General features: G+C 42.6%; 1 protein-coding gene across 12 annotated transcripts in view; it reads right to left on the reverse strand.

The window, feature by feature from the left end:
• The window catches only part of APAF1 (apoptotic peptidase activating factor 1), a 92237-nt gene that overhangs the window by 71507 nt on the left and 304 nt on the right, over positions 1-20426 (reverse strand). For 4 of the 12 annotated variants that reach the window (XR_014804265.1, XR_014804267.1, XR_014804266.1 and 1 more), the window contains exons 1-7: positions 19694-20422; positions 16462-16640; positions 16151-16340; positions 15301-15498; positions 5525-5708; positions 1406-1518; positions 1170-1301 (exon numbers count right to left, since the gene is read on the reverse strand). Coding sequence is in view for 7 of the 12 variants with exons in the window: in XM_003481742.5 (XP_003481790.3) it covers positions 1170-1301; positions 1406-1518; positions 5525-5708; positions 15301-15498; positions 16151-16340; positions 16462-16599 (955 nt within the window). In the remaining 5 variants the exon portion in view is untranslated. Of the gene's footprint in view, positions 1-1169; positions 1302-1405; positions 1519-5524; positions 7067-8554; positions 8693-15300; positions 15499-16150; positions 16341-16461; positions 16641-19693; positions 20423-20426 lie in introns of those variants that run through there. The other 8 variants (XR_014804269.1, XM_084957480.1, XM_084957478.1 and 5 more) reach the window with 7 other exon arrangements.

Consider the following 20426-nt stretch of genomic DNA (forward strand, 5'->3'; position numbering starts at 1 on the left):
CTGTGCCTCAAATTCAATCCCTGGCCCTGGAACTTCTTTATGCCACAGGTGCAACCATAAAAATTAAAAAAATAAAAAAAAATTTTTTAAAAACCTACAAATGAAATTTAAAGGCAGACAAAAATGGGAGAATATTTGGAAAACTATGACAAAGGGCTAATCACTTCCACAGAGTGTCTAAAAAATCAAAAGAAAAAGATTCAAAGGTTCCTTAAAATGCAAATATTCAATAACAAGTAAAAAGTCGAATAACTTCACCAATAAAAAATGCAAATTAAGACGACGACACTGGAGCTCCTGCTGTGGCTCAACAGGACTGGCAGCGGCATCTTAGGAGCCCTGGGACAAGCCCCAGCCTGGCACAGTGGGTTAAGGATCTGGCATTGGTGCACCAGCTGCAGCCTAGGTAGCAACTGTGGCTCAGATCTGATCCCTGGCCTGGGAACGCCATATGCGATGGGGCAGCCTAAAAAGAATAAAAGAGAAGAAAAAGAAGACAGCACCATGTTTTAATTATCAAATTCAAACATTATTCCTATAAAACCTCAACCAAAAAAAAATTAAAACTCTGGAGTTCCCGTCGTGGCGCAGTGGGTAACGAATCCGACTAGGAACCATGAGGTTGCGGGTTCGGTCCCTGCCCTTGCTCAGTGGGTTAACGATCCGGCGTTGCCGTGAGCTGTGGTGTAGGTTGCAGACGCGGCTCGGATCCCGCGTTGCTGTGGCTCTGGCGTAGGCCGGTGGCTACAGCTCCGATTCAACCCCTAGCCTGGGAACCTCCATATGCCGCGGGAGCGGCCCAAGAAATAGCAACAACAACAACAAAAAAAAAAGACAAAAGACAAAAAGACAAAAAAAAAAAAAAAAAGAAAAAAAAAATTAAAACTCTGACTCTCATTATATTTTTTATTCTTTGACAGCAGAGGTCATATCTTCATTTTATTCCATGCATAACATATTATACATGTTTGTTAAATATTATTTTAACTAACGAACAGATACCAAAATATCACTATCCATTTATGGTATCAGAAAAAACTAAAATACTAAATATTCTAATAAAATTTTTGGATATTCATGTGTTAAAATGTCATATTCATTAGCTTAACTTACAAAAGGGTAAATTAATATCTCTATAACCCCCTCATATACAAATTAAATAACTATACCTTTACATTCTTTTATAATACTGTGAGCTTGTTCTGGCAAATCTGCTTTCTTCATATTAACAAAAAGGGATAAAATTTCAAGTCCTTTTTCTTTTCCTAAGCCACTCTCCACAGGTATTACATATTTAGGACCTGCAAAATCATAAGATAGAGTAACCAATCTGCTATTCCACATATTTAAATGTAATGCAATTAAAACATAAAGGTACCATAAAAAGCAAATTAATAATCCTTACCCATTACTGAATCTGTAACACTCTTGTCTCTAGTTGTAAGAAGAATCTGACACTGATTGTCAAAAGCTTTTAATACCCAAGGATCCCAAACATCATCCAAGATCAACAGAGACCTAATAAGAAAAGACAGTATTGAGTCACTAATGACATTGATTTTAAACTTCCTTTAAAAAAAAATGAATGCGAAGTTCCCGTCGTGGCACAGTGGTTAACGAATCTGACTAGGAACCATGAGGTTGCAGGTTCGATCCCTGCCCTTGCTCAGTGGGTTAAGGATCCGGCATTGCCGTGAGCTGTGGTGCAGGTTGCAGACAAGGCTGGGATCCCACATTGCTGTGGCTCTGGCGTGGGCTGGCAGCTACAGCTCCGATTAGACCCCTAGCCTGGGAACCTCCATATGCCGCAGGAGCAACCCAAGAAATAGCAAAGAGACAAAAAGACAAAAAAAAAAAAAAAAAAAAAAAGAATGCCACAAGTGTTTTTCCTTTTTGATCTACGAAATTTAAAAAAGAAAGAATAGGAGTCCCTTGTGGTGCAGTGGGTTAAGGATCCAGCATTGTCACTGCAGCAGCCTGGGTCACTGCTTCTAGATGCCTCAGGGGCGACAAAAAACAAAAAAACAAACAAAAAAAAACCCTCATGGAAATTTTTTTAAAAGAAAGAAACCCCCTAATGCCTAAAAAGAACTATCCAGGTAATGAGATTCTTCCAAGTCAGTCTTTTAAGCACCCAAACCAAGTAAGAACTGAGCTCAGGTAAGCATAACAAAGAATCCCAAAACTATGAGGGCATCTGACTATAGTTTACTTACAAAACTAGCAATTCGATATGTTCCAACCGAACAGAATGCACCAGCAAGAATATTACTTTTCATTTGGTACACTAATTTTTTTTTTTTTTTGTGTTTTGTTTTGTTTTGTCTTTTTGTCTTTTTGCCATTTCTTGGGCCGCTCCCGTGGCATATGGAGCTTCCCAGGCTAGGGGTCGAATCGGAGCTGTAGCCACCAGCCTACGCCAGAGCCACAGTAACTCGGGATCCGAGCCACGTCTGCAACCTACACCACAGCTCACAGCAACGCCGGATCATTAACCCACTGAGCAAGGGCAGGGACCGAACCCGCAACCTCATGGTTCCTAGTCGGATTCATTAACCACTGCGCCAGGACGGGAACTCCTCCAAAAACTTTTTTAAACACCACAGAAGAAATGGAGAAAAAAATACAACCCAGGAGTTCCTGTCATGGCTCAGGGGACACAAATCTGACTAGCATCCATGAGGACGCAGGTTCAATCCCTGGCCTTGCTCAGTGGGTTAAGGATCCCGTGTTGCCATAAGCTGTGGTTTAGGTCGCAGACGCAGCTTGAATCCAGCGTTGCTGTGGCTGTGCCATAGGCTGGCAGCTGCAGCTCCAATTCAACCCCTGGTCTGGGAACCTCCATATGATTCAGGTGCAGCCCTAAAAAAAAAAAAATATATATATATATATATATATATATATAACCCAAAACTGATAGCATAAATATATACCGGCTTTTTTTCCTTGTTTGCAGCCTCACCTGTAGCATATGGAAATTGCTGGCCTAGGAGTCAAATTGGAGCTGCAGCTGCAGGCGTACACCACAGCCACAGCAACACCAGATCTAAGCCGCATCTTTGACCTATGCCACAGCTTTCGACAACACCAGATCCTTAACTCACTGAGAGAGGCCAGGGATCAAGCCCACATCCTCATGGATACTATGTTGGGTTCTTAACCTGCTGAGCCACAACAGGAACATTCTATACTAGCATTTTTTTTGTTTTGTTTTGGTCTTTTGTGTTTTTAGGGCCGAAGCCACAGCATATGGAGGTTCCCAGACTAGGGGTCCAATCAGAGCTGTAGCCACTGGCCTAGGCCACAGGGTTCGATCCCTGGTCAGATCCAAGCCATGTCTGCGACCTACACCACAGCTCATGGCGACGCAGGATCCTCAACCCACAGAGCGAGGCCAGGGATCGAACCCTCGACCTCATGGTTCCTCCTAGGACTCGTCTCTGCTGTGCCATGATGGGAACCCCTACATTAGCTTTTTTATCTGAATGGCACACTACTTTTGTATACTACAAAAAAAAAAAAAAAGACCCTAGGAAAATAAGCAAAGCGTAAGCCAAAATGGTGATGACAGAGACAAAATGACTGCTTTACAGGTCTTGGTCTGATACATCTGAGAGTGGCTACACTATCTTCCTAAACAGAAATCATTTTTATTTTTGCAAAGGAAAAAAGCAGGACTAGGGAGAAGTTACTGAGCGAGAAAAGAGGAAATGGCTAGTGGTGTCAATCCTATTTCTCCAGGAAAATGGGTACTAGTAACTATCAATGGGAAGGAGAAACAGAGGAAATGTGAAAAAGAAAGAAGCCAGAGAGCAGGGAGCTTGCCCTCTGTCGTGCATATCCATCATAATCACTATTCCAAATCACCAAAAACTATTCTTCTCACCCTATATTCTGACATTAATCCTCTTACCACTTTGAGAATCACTGTTGGGAGTTCCCTCTGTGGCTCAACAGTAACAAATCTAATATCCATGAGGACACGGGCCCAATCCCCAGCCTCGCTCAGAGGGTTAAGGATCCAGCATTGCAAAGAGCTGTGGTGTAGGTTGCAGACACAGTTCAGATCCCGCATTGCTGTGGCTATGGTGCAGGCAGGCAGTTACAGCTCCAATTTGACCCCTAGCCTGGGAACTTCCATATTCCACAGGTGCAACCCTTTAAAAAAAAAAAAAAAATAAGAGAGACAGAGAATCACTGCCACAGTCAGCCACTGTTACATGTGAAAATATACTGCCTCATCAGGTACATCAGGGCATTAAAAAAAAAAATTCAGACCATGAGCTAATTCTCACCCAACTTACTGTTACACTCCCCCAAAAAAAATTCAGAGCCATGAGCTAATTCTCACCCAACTTACTGTTATACCCCCAAAGAAGACTTCATTCATCTTTGTACTTACAGCGCCTGACCCAGAACCTGGCACAACACTCCGCGTTGGTTAAATGATCAAATGAAAGAATGGCCGCTAGATCAAAAAAATCAAACTGTTGACTAAATCCTTTACCTCTTTGTTTGGGGCGGGGGGCACGCCTGCAGCATGTGGACGTTCCGGGCCAGGGACCAAACTGAAGCCACAGCAGCAACCCAAGCCACTGCAGTGACAATGCCGGATCCTTCGCCCACTGTGCCACAGGACAACTGTACATCCCTTAACTCTTAACACATGCAGCAACTAAGCTGCTCTCTCCCTTCTGGCAGATGAAAATTGTGAAATAGGTGATAACAGTGCCTGGCACATAATTTTAACAGTATTTATTGACTAAATTAACTAATTATAATAAACAAAACAACCTCTTTAAGTATACGGAAGTGGAGGAGTTACACATATACCCAGAAACTAAAATGACACAATAGAAGGGTCCCATTAAATAAATACTCCTTCCTGACTCAGTCTTTTATCAGTCGCCTACAGTTATTCTCTTGGTCTATGTTAATCCACTAGAAGTAGTGGATTTAAGGTAAGAAGTCTGCATTTTCTAACAAAGACCACTCACCAACTCCAGTATTTCCTGAGCACCTACAATGGTACATAAGAGACAACATGGTAGGTAGGCTGCAGAAAAGACCAGTGGCAGACACTTTTTAATACAAGAAATAGAAGAGCAGGATAACAATGGTTCTTTCAGGAGTTCCGGTCATGGTGCAGTGGTTAAATGAAGCTGACTAGGAACCATGAGGTTTCGGGTTCGATCCCTGGCCTTGCTCAGTGGGTTAAGGATCCGGTGTTGCTGTGAGCTGGGGTGTAGGCCGCAGACGCGGCTCAGATCCCACGTTGCTGTGGCTCTCACATAGGCCGGCAGCTGTAGCTCTGATTTGACCCCTAGCCTGGGAACCTCCATATGCCACGGGAATGGCCCAAGAAATGGCAAAAAGACAAAAAAAAAAAAAAAAAAAAAAAAGGTTCTTTCTTAGACCCTCTACCCAACAGCAAAAAAAAAAAAAAAGGCCACGATGTGCTCAAGATGTCGGTAGTTGAGTTTCACTGGAACTTCATACACCAAATAAGCATGACCATCTGTACCTTGGGTGTTTGCGCAGCATCAGAATTCGGAGACGGTCTTTAGCCTCTTCAATATTAAGTGGAAGCCTCTGGGAGAAACTCTCATCCTGATCCAACCGTGCACAAAGATTCTGCAGTTTCATCAGAAGCCCAGATTTGTCTTGTTTCCCTACTGAAACCCAATGCACACCCCCTGGGAAACAAACTGGTGAGGAAAAGAATAATAAATTTAAGGCCTTTGAACAGGAGTCCTCCTTTTAAAGATCTTACTGATAAGCAGCTAATTTGTTCTCTCTTCAATCTCATCACATCTTCAAACTTCTCTTCTATCTTGTTTGTAGGGTAGTATTGAGCTTTACAGCCTGAACCTAAGAAAAGTGGATGTGAAGCTGAAGCTTACTGATGTGAGGTCACCTGCTGCTCATCAGTAAATCTCACCAAACAAAATGTCACAATTTTTGTCCTATGTCATCAAGGATCACTGGACTGGACGGTTTCGCCAACGACACACTCTGGACATCTGCGGCCAGATTTCTCTGTTGTGAGGACTGTTCCGAGCACGGTAGGATGTTTAACAGCCTCCCTGGTCTCGATCCACTAGATGCTCGTGACAGTCCCCCTCCCCAGGCCTGATAAGCAAATGACCCCAAACTTTGTCAAATGTCCCCTGGGGGGACAAAATCACCTCGGACTGAGAACCACCGACATCCAGGAAAATGTCAGTCACTCATCATGGTTCTCATACAGAGGCTTAACATAAGACGTTAGGTTCAGGTCTGGCTCTGCTGCTTACTGGTTATGGAATCTTTAGCGAATCATTTCACCTAGAATAAGACTGTTTACCTCCAACTACTTCAGAGTTACTATGAGACATTAATGACGCAAAATGTGTGATTTTTGGTGTGCTAAATGTAAAGGGTTATAACAAACAGGATTATTAGTGATACGGATCTGAAGGCAACTTACAAATATTAAACTTTGATCTAGTCAGCATCGCACAAGAATAGACATTATTATTACTGTTGTGTATACTCTCGTCATCGCCATGTTTGCTAATCAAGCCACGGCATATCTTAAAATACATATTTTTACCTTCATTATTATCAGGAACCAAAAATCGTAAGCCTTTATAGACAACACTTAGCTCTATAAAGATACAAAAAAATGCAAGAAGGGCCCCTATGAGTAAAATATGGGGAAGGTAGCATCAGATCAGACTAGTGGTTATTAATCATAAAGATTTACATTATGTGACCATAAAAGTATAAGAGAAAGAAATAGATATAAAGATGTGAGTTATATTACACTATAGATATAAAGAAGTGAGTTATATTACACTAAAGGGCAATTTACTTACTCGCACTCACAAATAATTAAGTATAAAAAGAAATCACAACTTCAAAAATTTAAATCAGGAGTTCCCGTGGTGGCACAGTGGTTAACGAATCCAACTAGGAACCATGAGGTTGCAGGTTCAATCCCTGGCCTCGCTCAGTGGGTTAAGGATTCGGTGTTGCCTTGAGCTGTGTTGTAGATCACAGACGTGGCTCAGATCTGGAGTTGCTGTGGCTCTGGCGTAGGCCAGGGGCTACAGCTCTGATTCAACCACTAGCCTGGGAACCTCCATATGCCACAGGTGTGGCCCTAGAAAAGACAAAAAGGCAAAAAAAAAAAATAAATAAATAAATAAATAAATCATCTAGGAGTTTCCATCATGGTTCAGCAGGTTAAGAACCCGACATAGTCTTAATAGTCTTAATTCCTGGCCTCGCTCAGTGGGTTAAGGATCTGCCATTGCCACAAGCTGCAGTGCAGGTCACAAGACACAGCTCAGATCCAGCGTGGCTGTGGCACAGGCCAGCAGCTGCAGCTCTGACTCAACCCCTAACCTTGGAACTTCCAAAAGTGCAGCCATAAAAAGAAAAAAATTTTTCTAATCATTTAAAAGAAGTATCTGTATATATGCACAAAGATCTATTGACAAAGGTATTTATTAAACACTTTCCTAAACATTCTATGTATTAATCCACATTTAATCCTCAAAGTAGACCATCAGGCAGACACCATTCTTATCCCCATTGTACGGATAAGGAAACTGAGATACAGAAAGGCTGAGTAATTTGTCCAAGATTACACAGCTAATAAAGCAGAGATGGGATTAAAACCTCCAGTGTCAATGCTCCACTTCTACACTATTCTGTCCCCACAAGGATATTCGCTGCAGCATTGTTTCCAACAGGAAAAACTGCAAACGAGCGGCAATGTTCATCTTAATCTCCTCCGTCACTGATGGCTTCCAAAGCCTGAGGCAGCTCCAAATGAGGAAGAGGAGAACATTATACATGAATGAAGCTCAAAGTATTAAACAGGAATCGACATTTTATTACTGAAATGAGACTGTTTTAAAAACCTGAAGTGACCTAGACACTCTGAACCTGTACAAGGCCAGGGAAAGAATTCATTCCAGAGAAGAGATCTGAACAGGTGACGAAGGAAAAAGAGTACAACTGTTTTTTGATTACACCCTACAAACCCCAGTACAACGGTTACACGTCCACTGAATAAAAAGGCCAACATAGAGAAGGTACCGGCTTTCACTCACGATCAGGGGAGAACTAATAAGCCAAGAGTATGTGCTAAGGGGCAATGGGTGATGGGCAACAAAAATCTAGGCCCACGGAGTTCCCAGGTAGCTCAGCGAGTTTAGGATCCGGTGTTGTCGCTGCCGTGGCACAGGTTCAATCCCTGGCCCAGGAACTCCCACATGCCACAAGGGTAGCCTAAAAAAAAAAAAAAAAAAATGTATTTGCTTAGGCCTAAGAGGGGCTGATGGAATAAATGGTGAGGATATTACAGAATTAATGGGTAAGCCTTGACAGATCAAGAAACTGTGGTGAACTTGAAAAACAGAATAGATGTAGGTAGGCAAAGAATGGAATAGAATGTTTAATCATAGGAGTTGCCTCTGTGGCTCAGCAGTTTAAGAATCCGACTAGTATCCATGAGGATGCAGGTTCAATTCCTGGCCTTGCTCAGTGGGTTGCCGTGAGCTGTGGTGTAGGTGGCAGGCGCGGCTCAGATCCCACATGGCTGTGGTGTAGGCCAGCACTGCAGCTCCAATTTGACCCCTAGCCTAGAGACTTCCAAATGCCAAGCATGTGGCCCTAAAAAAGAAAAAAAAAAAAAAAAGTTTAACATCAAGATTTCAAAAGTGGTTTCTGGTAATGCCAAGGATCACTAGCCTGTGATCAGTGAAGTGTGTGGTGGAAGAGGAGTGAGGAAAACTGTCACTGCAGCTAAACGTCAAGGAACTGAGAGGCCAAGGTTTCAGATGACCCATCTACACAGATTCCAAACCACTAAGAGTGCCAACAGGAGAAGGGCTTGTATTTATGACTAAAAGCGCCAATCATCAATGAATGAGAGGGCAATAACATAACTGGGAAAGATTCGGGGAAAAAACCTCAAAGGACAAAGAATTTAACTCCCAATATTAATTCTGGGAAGAATTAATGGCCTGAATGAGCAACAGAAAGCCAGGACAGCATCCACCCATTTCCTGGTGCTCGAGTATGCGGAATTTATATAAAAGGGGAAAAGGGGCCTCACCACTGAAGAAGGCTCTATGGAAGGTGGTCTCCTCAGAAAACTGCCCCGTTTCACACCAGGCCAGGAGGTAAACATTCTAAGAAGGGCTGATGCTACAAAGGAGTTTCCTGATCACAGAGGAGAAAGCCTTGGGAATGAGGGGAGGGGACCCAGATCAGAATTTGGCCACAAACTGAGTACGAAGCACACGAGAATCTAAAAGATAACAAATGACCAGGAGAAAAAGAACTCTGCAAAAACTGAGGTAAAGGCAGGGCTGTGAAGCATGGTTTGATTACGGGTGCCGGTGTCTTAAGAGAAGGTAAACAAAGTCCTACACTTTCCTCCTGAAAGCTTCCCCAAGTTCTCTAGTCAGGAGTTATGAAACACTAAATCCTGGAGGCTTCGCTTAGTGTGTTTGCTCTAAACTGTGTTCTCTGCACATGTTGTCGTAAACACATGGGAAAAACTCTACGCTGTTAACCGTAATTACCTCCGGGGAAGAACTGAGGAGAAAGAGAAGGATAAGTGAAAAGAATCTTTACTTCTTTTTATTTAAAAACACTACCACTATAATATTTAAAACTAAGTTTTAGGAGTTCCCATTATGGTGTAGCAGAAACAATCCAACCAGACTCCTTGAAGATGCTGGTTTGATCCCTGGCCTCGCTCAGTGGGTTGGGGATCCAGTGTTGCCCTGAGCTGCAGTGTAGTTCACAGCCTCGGATCCTGCATTGCTGTGGCTGTGGACGCAGCTCCAATTCGACCCCTAGCCTGGGAACTTCTGTATGCCGAGGGTATGGCCCTAAAAAGCAAAAAACAAACAAAAAAAACTGAGTTTTAAATTACTTGTTTCTCCAAAGTTGTTTTTTTCTTTTTAATTTGTGTTTTCTATTATAGATTTTTTTAAAATCATCCCAGGATCAAAGACAAGGCAAAGAAAGTATCCTGTTACAACTAACTAGTGAACTCTTCAGGTTTAAGTATCTATTATCTACAGTAAAGGTCTTTCTCTCCTCAACTTAAAACTAAATTAGGACATTATTAACATATGCAGGAAAAATAAAGCACTATTAGCTTTAAAAAGAAAGACAGGAGTTCTCACTGTGGCACAGTGGGTTAAGGATCCAACTGCAGCAGCTGGGGTTGCTGCAGAGGCGCAAGTAGGTTCAATCCCTGGCCCAGCACAGAGAGTTACGGATCCAGCGTTGCCACAGCTGGGCATGGATCACAGCTGCAGCTCAGATACTATCCCTGGCCCAGGGCATTTCCACATGCTGTGGGTGCCGCCAAAAAAAAAAAAATTTTTAATTTAAAAATAAACAGATCATAAGACCAACTGATCTGCAAATCTCCTCCCATCACAATATGACAGGTAATAAAATACAGAAGCATTAATTCTACATTTCAGAAAGAATCTAAACATCTTGACTATGGGCACAAGAGGGAGCAATTCAACCTTGAACGAGGCTTTTGCCTATGATTTATTCAGAGAAACTTAATTAGAGAAAAGCAGCCTCTATTCCGAGAAAATTAACCCATCCTATTTCCACATAAGGTTTATCCAGGGAGCAATTAATAATCATTTAATAGCATCAGGGAAATCTTGGGAAGTAAGTAAACAAACAGGTAGACAGCCTCTGGAGAAAACTTCCATGTTTTAAAAGCTCTGCACTTAAATACAACTGTGTGAATAGTTTAAAAATACATCAACGCACGGGGTTCCCATCGTGGGTCAGCAGTAACGAAGCAGACTAGTATCCATGCGGACGGGGCTCAATCCCTGGCCTCTCTCAGTGGGTTAAGGATCCAGCGTTGCCATGACCTGGGGTGTAGGTCACAGATGCGGTTCAGATCCCGTGTTGCTGTGGCATAGGACAGCAGCTATAGCTCCAATTGGATCCCAAGCCTGGGAACCTCCATATGCCGTGGGTGTGGCCCTAAAAAGACAAAAAAATAAAAATATATCAACGCTTTACAATTTCCCTACAAAATAAATAAATGCATAAACAAAGGGTTGACCTTTCAAAAGGAAACTAGGTTTCCTAAAAATGTACAGGCACAGACTCCCCTTGGATGATAAAACTGTAGCCCACCTAATCCTCGGGGCAGAGCCTTCTTGCCCGCCAGCTTGCATCTCCCACAAGCATCCTATCATAATAAATCTATTTCTTGCCTATCAAAAAAAATATAGGCATAAACAGTTAAGAATTTATTCCTTTTTTTTCGTCTTTTGTCTTTTTAGGGCCCTACTTGTAGCATATGGAAGTTCCCAGGCTAAGGATCAAACCAGAGGTGTAGCTGCTGGCCTACGCCACAGCCACAGCAATGTGGGATCTCAGCCACACCTGCAACCTACACCACAGCTCGTGGCAATGCTGGATCCTTAACCCACTGAGCATGGCCAGGGATTGAACTCACATCCTCATGGATACTAATCGGGTTCATTACCGCTGAGCCACACGGGAACTCCAGAATTTATTCTTTAATTTACACCAAATACCACCAAATTAAGATAACAAAATTTCTACAGGAACCACAGTTTTAATGAAGGCTGTAACCCTTACCATTATCTACTCTCAAAAGGAAAAGAAGGTTTCATACTATAATTAAATGGTGAAAATCTAATATTCCTATATTTTAGAGTGTAAGTGAACTCTAAAGAATAAAATTTATCTTTAGGAAACTATCTACTCTTGAACTAGTGGATATTCAAAAGCAGGCTCCAAATAGATTACAATGTTAAATATGAATGGGAAGACTATAACAGGACTACTTAAGAGAATTCATGAAGCACAAATCAGAAGGCAAAAAAACGACTGACTTAATTACATCAGAATTAGAAGATTCCTATCAAGGAAATTCAGGACAAAGTTAATACAGATGATAAATAAGGAGAAAGTATTTAGAGTTTAAAACCAGCAAAATCTATTATCCAGAATATACAAGAAAACTTCCAAAAAGCACGGAAATCCCAACAGAAAAAATCAAAAAAGATATCAACAAAACTTATAAACAGGGAAACGCAAAAAGCTAAAAAGCTTTTGAAGAAATGATCAAACCCAGAGTTCCCGTCATGGCGCAGTGGAAATGAATCCGACTGGGAACCACAGGGTTGAAAGTTCGATCCCTGGCCTCACCCAGTAGTTTGGGGATCCGGCGCTGCCCTGAGCTGTGGGGTAGGTCACAGATGCGGCTCGGATCCTGCGTTGCTGTGGCTGTGGTGTAGGCTGGCGGCTATAGCTCCGATTTGACCCTTGGCCTGGGATCCTCCATATGCTGTGGGTGCCGCCCTAAAAACAAAAAGACAAAAAAAGAAATGATCAAACTCAAGTTACCAACGAAATGCAAATTAAAAAAATATCACTTTATACCTGCTGGCCTGGCAAAAATTACAAAGCTGGATAATACCTAGTGCTCTAAGGAAGTGAGGATATGCTCCCTCACACCCTATTGATGGGAATGCACAGACTGGAGGGCACATTTGATATTTATATATCATATAACTTGGTGATTCTGCTCCTGGCTATATATACTCAAGAAATTCTAATTTCTGTAAAAGTGCTACCCAGTTTTGCTGGGGCAGCAAAGAGTTGGAGACAATCTACCTTATCCATTTACTAGAGAATGAACAATACAATGTATTGGATGCAACCTGTGGAGGGTTGCAATCAGGCATAACAAATAATAGGCATTTATGGCAACAAGGATAAATCTTAATAGTATCAAGAGAAATAAGAAACAGAACTAGGAGTTGACTAGTGGCCTAGCAGTTAAGGATTCAGCATTGTCACTACTGTGACCCAGGTTTAATCCCTGGCCTGGGAACTCACCGCCCCCTCCCCCCCAAAAAAAAAACTTAGTCTTAGATACATGCAACCTGATAATGGGCTGTGGACTAAAGAATATTGTTAACCCAATCCTGTGTACTTGAGCTCTCACAAAAGCGTTAAGTACTCATTATGTACCTCATTATGTACTTGACACCTGCAAGTATTTGACATTTTCTCAAAATAAAGTGGTTCAAATCTATCCCCAAGACCACAATTTATATGATTCCTGGGTAGTTAATTCTGTAAGGTGTTGGTCAATTTTAACCCCTTAAATCAAAAATTCAGCCACAATGATATAAAGTGGTTTAAATTGAGTTAAAGAGCACACTTTTAACCCTATAAACTGGTATATTATAAATATACGTTTTAAAGGAAATCCATCATTATACTAAAAGGAAAATCATTTCTTCAAACTAAAGGAACTTAAATCAATTGTATTCTGAAATATCCTTGGTGATCAACTTTGCAGTAGAGATAAAAAAGAAGTGACTAAAAACAAATCCCTGGCCCTGAGATTTGCCTGGATCTGAGTCCCATAAAACTTCTCTATAATGACAAAGGAGAAAAACCACGTTCACCAATTGAGCATGCTGCTGACAATTACGACCAATACTGCCGACAAAGACTGTGAAGTATAAACTAAAGCCAGGTGTGTGCAACAGGTGTGCCCTAGTCTCCATCTTCCTAATTCTCTCAGATGCTTACTATTTATTCATTTTGTCATCTCGTCATAAACTGTTTTAACTGGTGATTATCTATTGTAAACAAAAAAGGTTATTAACAACTAGAACTCAGGAACTATCTTTTAAAATTCCCCAGAACTCACTAATGGATGGAGGCAACCAAAGACTGAAGATACAGTATCATATTCCGGATAGGAAATACCTTCTTGAGAACCCACCAGACTCCTTAAGGTCAGCAGTACACTTGACCAATGTCCTAAACCCTCTTCTGCATGCACAGCATGCCCTTCCCCACTCCAGTAACTACCCAACACCCCTCCCACCTTCCCTACTCTCCCCTCTCTTGCTTAGTCCGCCTGGCAAACTTCTATTCTTCCTTCAAACTTCCAGCTAAAATGTCATCTCATTCAGGAAGGCTGTCCTGTCCATTCTCTTCCCCCAGAGACATAAAACTTCCTTCCTCTGATCTAACTCCGTACCTTAATGCTTGTTTTTACTGTTCAGTTTATCACATATAATATGATTTGTTCATATGTCTGCCTCCCCTACCTTCCTAAGTCAATTCCTTGGGAAACAGGCATGCCTTCTTTTTGCAGCCCTTTCCCCAGTGCCAAGATCCATAATAGGCTGTCAAACATTTACTCAATATATGACTATCTCAAACAAGGGAAAATCAGTTACCAGATACCCAATGAGTCTACAAAGTCTACACGCAAAAATCCATTGATTGCTACCGTCAACTCCTCATTTTTCTTTCTCTTAGGATGACGCATTAGAGAGACAAGTTACTAAAGATTTTTATTTTTAAAGATAAATAACTGACAGAACTACAGAGATGTAATAGTTTAACACAGGATGCCAAACAGAAGTGGCAATCATCCGCTCAGAGAGTCATTAACGGAACTGAGTTTCCAACAATCTCCTTCCCGACAGCGCTCTCAGCTGGACAACCTTTCAAGATACTTTTGCAATCCTACAAGTCCCTCAGTTATTAAGATGGAAGGGAACAAGCTTCATTCTAGCGATAATTAGTGCCATCTGATAACACATGAATTTATTGGTGGGGGGCGGTATCAAGCCTCATTGAAACAGGTGAGGTAGCAAATAAAATCTAAATGATATCACCTGGGGTAGGCAGAAAATGGTCCCCCAATGATGTCCACATCCTATTCCACGGACTATGTCCCCTTACACAACAAAAGGAACTTTGTAGATACGATTAAACCTACGATTTTGAAAGAAAGAATAAAAACTAAGGATTTTGAGATGAAGTTATCCTAGATTACCTGATAGGCCCGATATACTCACAAGGGCCCTCACGGGAGGGAGGCAAGAAGGTCAGAGGCAGAGAAGAGACGAAAGAAGCAAAGATCGGAGAAGAGAGTAAGCCCTGAAGCGCTATGCCCCGCCAGATTTGAAAATGCGGAAAGGAACCATAATTCGAGCAATGCAGGCCACCCTAAAAGATGGGAAATGCAAGGAAAGGATTCTCCCCAGAGCCTCCAAAAGGAGCTCAGCACCAATGACGATTTTAACCCAGTAGGAGCTATTTTGGTCTTCCTGGACTACAAGACAATAATTTGTGTTGTTTTCAGCCACCAAATGTTCAGTACTTTGTTACAGCAGCAACAGGAAACTAATGCAATACCTAAAGAACATCTTCTAAGAGCCAGCAGTGGTCATCAAAACTTACCTTCTAAGAGAGAATGATCTCGAACAGCCTCTGCAGCTAACACAGACTTCCCACAACCCGCCATTCCATATATGGTGACCCATCCCGGTTCACCATTCAGTTTGAAGAGCTTCTGCTGAACTGCATTCACGAGCTTCTTCCTCATAACAAAGACGACGGGCCTCTGTGGCACTCCCCCTTCACACAGGACTGTCCTTACTGAAATCCAAAACAAGACAGGCATGAATGAAGAGAACTCTGAAGTGGTTACTCAAGGAACACCATAAAAATCAAAGGGAGAAAGGCTCAAGTCTTAGCCTCAGCATTTCCAAGAGAATAAAGAAAATGCGGCCAGCATATTAATTTCAACTGTCTGATTTCCCAGAACACGTGGAACAAGGGCAAATGTGTCCCTTTCAAGATGATGATGGACAAAGGAAATCCCCAATAGGCCCTTCCTCGCCCTATTCCTCCCTGACGCTCTCATGTCTTTTCATGTTGAAAACTGCGAAGGAGAGAGTAAAGGGAACCACATGGAATTGTATTCAAGGACATAGATTTCTCAAGAGTCTTATTCTTTCCTATGGTTGAACCCAATGAACACAGAACTGGAGAAGAACTTTAAAGCCTTATGAGCCGTCCTATTATCTCTAAAAATTAGGGTATGTATATTACTACCTCAGCAGCAGCTAGTTTCCTGGGGCAAGAAAATATGAGAGGTAACATAGATGCTAATAAATAATATTTAAATTGGAAAACATTAACTGTCATTTGTTTCCCATGCATTTTTTTTCAGTGAACTGATCAGATCCACCTACAACAGCACAGAACTGCAGGATCAAGCGTGAAAGAAGGTACTGTGGATACAAACCATAGGAAGTTATTCCAGCAACTGAATCTTTGCTGTTGGAAGAAGAGACGACAGGAAGGCCACCATGGAGAAGGGCAGCAAGATCTTTATACCCTTCATGTAGCAGAGCATTGTAGAATGATATGTAGGCATAATTATCTTTTTTAAGTATCATTTTAATTAGCAGAGCTGCTCGTTGGCATTGAGTAGGCTAAACAAACAAACAAAAAGGAATTCAGTATACCACAACGTCAATTAGTGGAGACCCATACAAATTCTGGAATAAATACTAAAAATGTTTAACCAGGTACAGGCTGCCTCAGAAGCTTTACCTCATTTTTCACTTTTTCCTCCTCTGAAAGTGTTAAAACGCCATTACTAATCATGTGATCCATGATGTAGGATGTTTTGATGTCCCTTTCCAGGGCTTCTCTATGTTGAAGCAAACAATTTCGAGCTTTTGCATCCATCCTTCCTCAAATTTTTCTTTCTCTGAGCTGTCAACCATGAGCTACAGGCAAAACATCAAAATATTTGTCAGGCCAATAAAGGTATGAAAAGATGTATATGGAGTTCCCATCGTGGCTCAGTGGTTAACGAATCCGAATAGGAACCATGAGGTTGCGGGTTCGATCCCTGGCCTTGCTCAGTGGGTTAAGGATCCAGCGTTGCTGTGAGCTTTGGTGTAGGTTGCAGACGTGGCTCTGGCATAGGCCGGCGGCTACAGCTCCGATTCGACCCCGAGCCTGGGAACCTCCATATGCCACGGGAGTGGCCCTAGAAAAGGCAAAAAAAAAAAAAAAAAAAAAAAAAAAAAGAAACAAAGAAAAGATGTATAATCTCCTTGGTAATGAAAAATGTAAAGAAAATAAAAAGTTTTTTGCAAAGATTTCTTAAAATAAACAAAAACCAATATCTTCATAGGTGTGGGGTGATGGGTATTCTTATAAACTACTTGAGGAGGGTAGATAAGTAGTTGCAGCTTTTCTGGAAGACAATATAAGCTATAGAAGTGTTTAAAGTAAGCTTTCCCCTTTAACCCAGAAATTCCACTTCCAGGAATTTACCTCCAAGAGATATTCATATATATATATATGTCATATTTATCTACACACAAAAATACCCACATAAAAAATTAGCAGCGTGTGTTTAGGTAAGATAAAAAGATTACAACGAGTTCCCACTGTGGTTCAGTGGGTTAAGAACCTGACTAGTATCCAATGAGGATGTGGGTTCAATCCCTGGCCTCACTCAGTGGGTTAAGGATCAGATGCTGCCACAAGCTGCAGCACAGGGCGCAGATACTGCTCGGATCTGGCATGGCTGCGGCTGACAGCTGCAGCTCTGATTCAACCCCTAGCCCAGGAACGTCCATATGTTGCAGGTGTGGCTCCAAAAATGCACAAAAAAAAATTTCCCATCATTCTGAGCATGGATTTAAAAAATCAGAGTATGTATATAAGATGGACTATTACACTGCCATTTAAAATGATAAGACTTGGAGTTTCCGACATGGCTCAGCAGAAACGAATCTGACTACTATCCGTGAGGATGCAGAATCTATCTCTGGCCTCGCTCAGTGGGTTAAGGATCTGGCATTGCTATGAGCTGTGTTTACAGGTCACAGATGAAACTTGGATCTGGCGTGGCTGCAGCTGTGGCATAGGCCGGCAGCTGCAGCTGCAATTCAACCCCTAGCCTGGGAACCTCCAAATACTCAGGGTGTAGCCCTAAAAAGACCAAAAAAAAAATAAAAAATAAGACTCATCTCCATGTACTGTCATGGAAAGATGATCATGACACATACCTGATTGAAAAATTTTGATATATGATCCCAAATATAGCACAAAAAAAATGTGCTGGTCTCATATAAATGCATAGGGAGGTATTTAGAAGTTTATTCAACTAAATGTTTGGGTTACTTCCAAGTAACAAGATTTAGGGGGATTACCCTCCTTTCTTTTGTGTTCTTTTCTATACTCTCTTAATAGTTTTCAACACACATTATCATTTGTATAATTTTAAAAAATCCTTTAAAATTTTATAAACAAAGATTTTATAAACAATGTTCATACTTAAGTTGTAATACTTATAAACTTCTCAATTTCTTTCCCTATCATGAAACTAGAGCCTTCTTAATATTGAGTATAAGTTATGCTCAAGACCGGTGTCAGCTCTAGGTCTTCACTGGTAAACACATTTTTCAAGTGCTCACTCCACTAATGTTTCGGCTGAGCTGCTAAATATGACAAAGCAACAGAAAATACCCTCTGATGTCATTTTTCAGGTTAGGAAGACACGAACAATATTCTTCACAGTATAAGTTCCTACCAACTTTATTTCAGATATGATGCAGGTGGAGTTCCCGGCATGGCGCAGCGGAAACGAATCCCAACAAGAACCATGAGGTTGCGGGTTTGATCCCTGGCCTTGCTCAGTGGGTTAAGGATCCGGCATTGCCGTGAGCTGTGGTGTAGGTCACAGACGCAGCTCAGACCCCAAGTTGCTGTGGCTACGGCATAGGCCGATGGCAACAGCTCTGATTAGACTCCTAGTTTGCAAACCTCCATATGCCACGGGTGTAGCCCTAGAAAAGACAAAAAAAAAAAAAAAAGATGCAAATTTTTTGATGGGTATAAAACCCATCAGAATATTTACAAGTTTTTAAAACCTTAGCAGAATCTATCCATTGTATTACAGCGAGCATCTAAATGTGCTTATTAATGTATTCACTCAATAAACATTTGAACCCCTCTTATGTGTCAGGCCCTGAGGCTACAGAGAAGATTAAATCACACTCCTGAAGGAATTCACAGTCTGGTAGGAGAGAAAAAGAGATAACTACAATGTGCAAAGAGATAATGCACAATGAGATATGCACAAGTAATTTTGAGCACACAGAAGAGCAGCAATTATGATTAAGCTGCAATAATGACTACAAAAAGTGGCATCAAATGTGTCACTTGCAAACATAGGGTAGTAAAGCATTTGCCCATGCTTGTCAAGTTTCACAAAACGCTCAGTACTGGCATGAAACTGATAAAAGAAAAAGTTACAGTTAGAATCCAGGCTGGGTAACTTTCAAATGTTAATGTTTTTATGATCTCAAACATAAAACGTCCCTTAATTTTTCAGTAATAAAACGCGTTACAAAGCAAAAACGAACGTTTTAGCTTAGGTCCAATAGCTAACCCAACAGCACTCTCTGACCATCTGTAACTAATTTCCATCTTCACCTCGCCCTATTAAAACTAAAGACGTTAAGTTGTGTACTTTTTTTTCAACTCTGCACACACTGAAGTATTCTGAACAAATTCTCAGTGTCCCATCTTTTGCAACCATATCAACATGTAAAGTTAGGATTCTATAGTTGGTAAATATAAAGGACAGCATCATCCAGGAAAACCGTAAACGCTCACCACTTCCTCTTTAGATAATTTCTCTTCCTGGTACCATATCAGAACGATTAATAATTATTCCTTGACCCAGAATTCTGAGTCCCTAAAATTAACTTCGAACCTCCAACGAACCAGGGCTGGGGAGAAAAGCGAGGCGCAAACTTACCCAAACCTTCGTAACAGGGTCTTCACCGGGCAAAGCAGCCCTGCAGGGATAGGCTGGGAAATCAAGCTGGGGGTGAGGGGAGGCAACTGCGCTTCCGAAAGGCAATTAAGGGCTCGGGGCACAGCCCTGGGGCAGGTCTGGCCTCACGGGGGCCTCACCTGGGCCTCCGCAGCTGGGGGCACCTGAAGACCCCCGGGGACCGCCGACTGGCGGAGCCCGAGGCGTCACCCCAGCAAACAGCCCACGCAGTCCCGGGGCGCCGAGGGGAGGGTTTCAACCCAGACACAAAGGAAGGAGGGCCACGCAGGCTGCCGCTCCTTTCCTCCCGCGGCAGGGGCTCGCCGGGCGGGAGCGGGTGCCGCTCCGGACGCCGCCGCGGCTACTTCAAGTCCTCGCGGGTCGCGGACGGCCCAGAATCCTCACCTCCGGCGCCCTCACCCCTTCTGCCCAGAAATAAAGAAACCTCGTCCATTAGACACTTCCTCCCCTCCGCGTCCGGACCGCTGAGCAGCCGCAACCCGCCGGCCAGCCCAGCTGGGACAGGACCGCCCGCGAATGCAAATAGACACGCCCAGAACCTCTCCCGGCAGCAGCCGCAGCCGCCGCCGCCGCCGCCGCCGCCGCCGCCGCCGCCGCCGCCGCCGCCGCCGCCGCCGCCGCCGCCGCCGCCGCCGCCGCCGCCGCCGCCGCCGCCGCCGCCGCCGCCGCCGCCGCCGCCGCCGCGCGCTCCGGC

Source organism: Sus scrofa, chromosome 5 (genome assembly GCF_054392235.1).
Source record: "Sus scrofa isolate SSC_HxYL_T2T_F1_AM1 chromosome 5, Sscrofa_HxYL_maternal_Yorkshire_Landrace_v2.0, whole genome shotgun sequence".
In the NCBI taxonomy this organism is placed as follows: Eukaryota; Metazoa; Chordata; class Mammalia; order Artiodactyla; family Suidae; genus Sus; species Sus scrofa.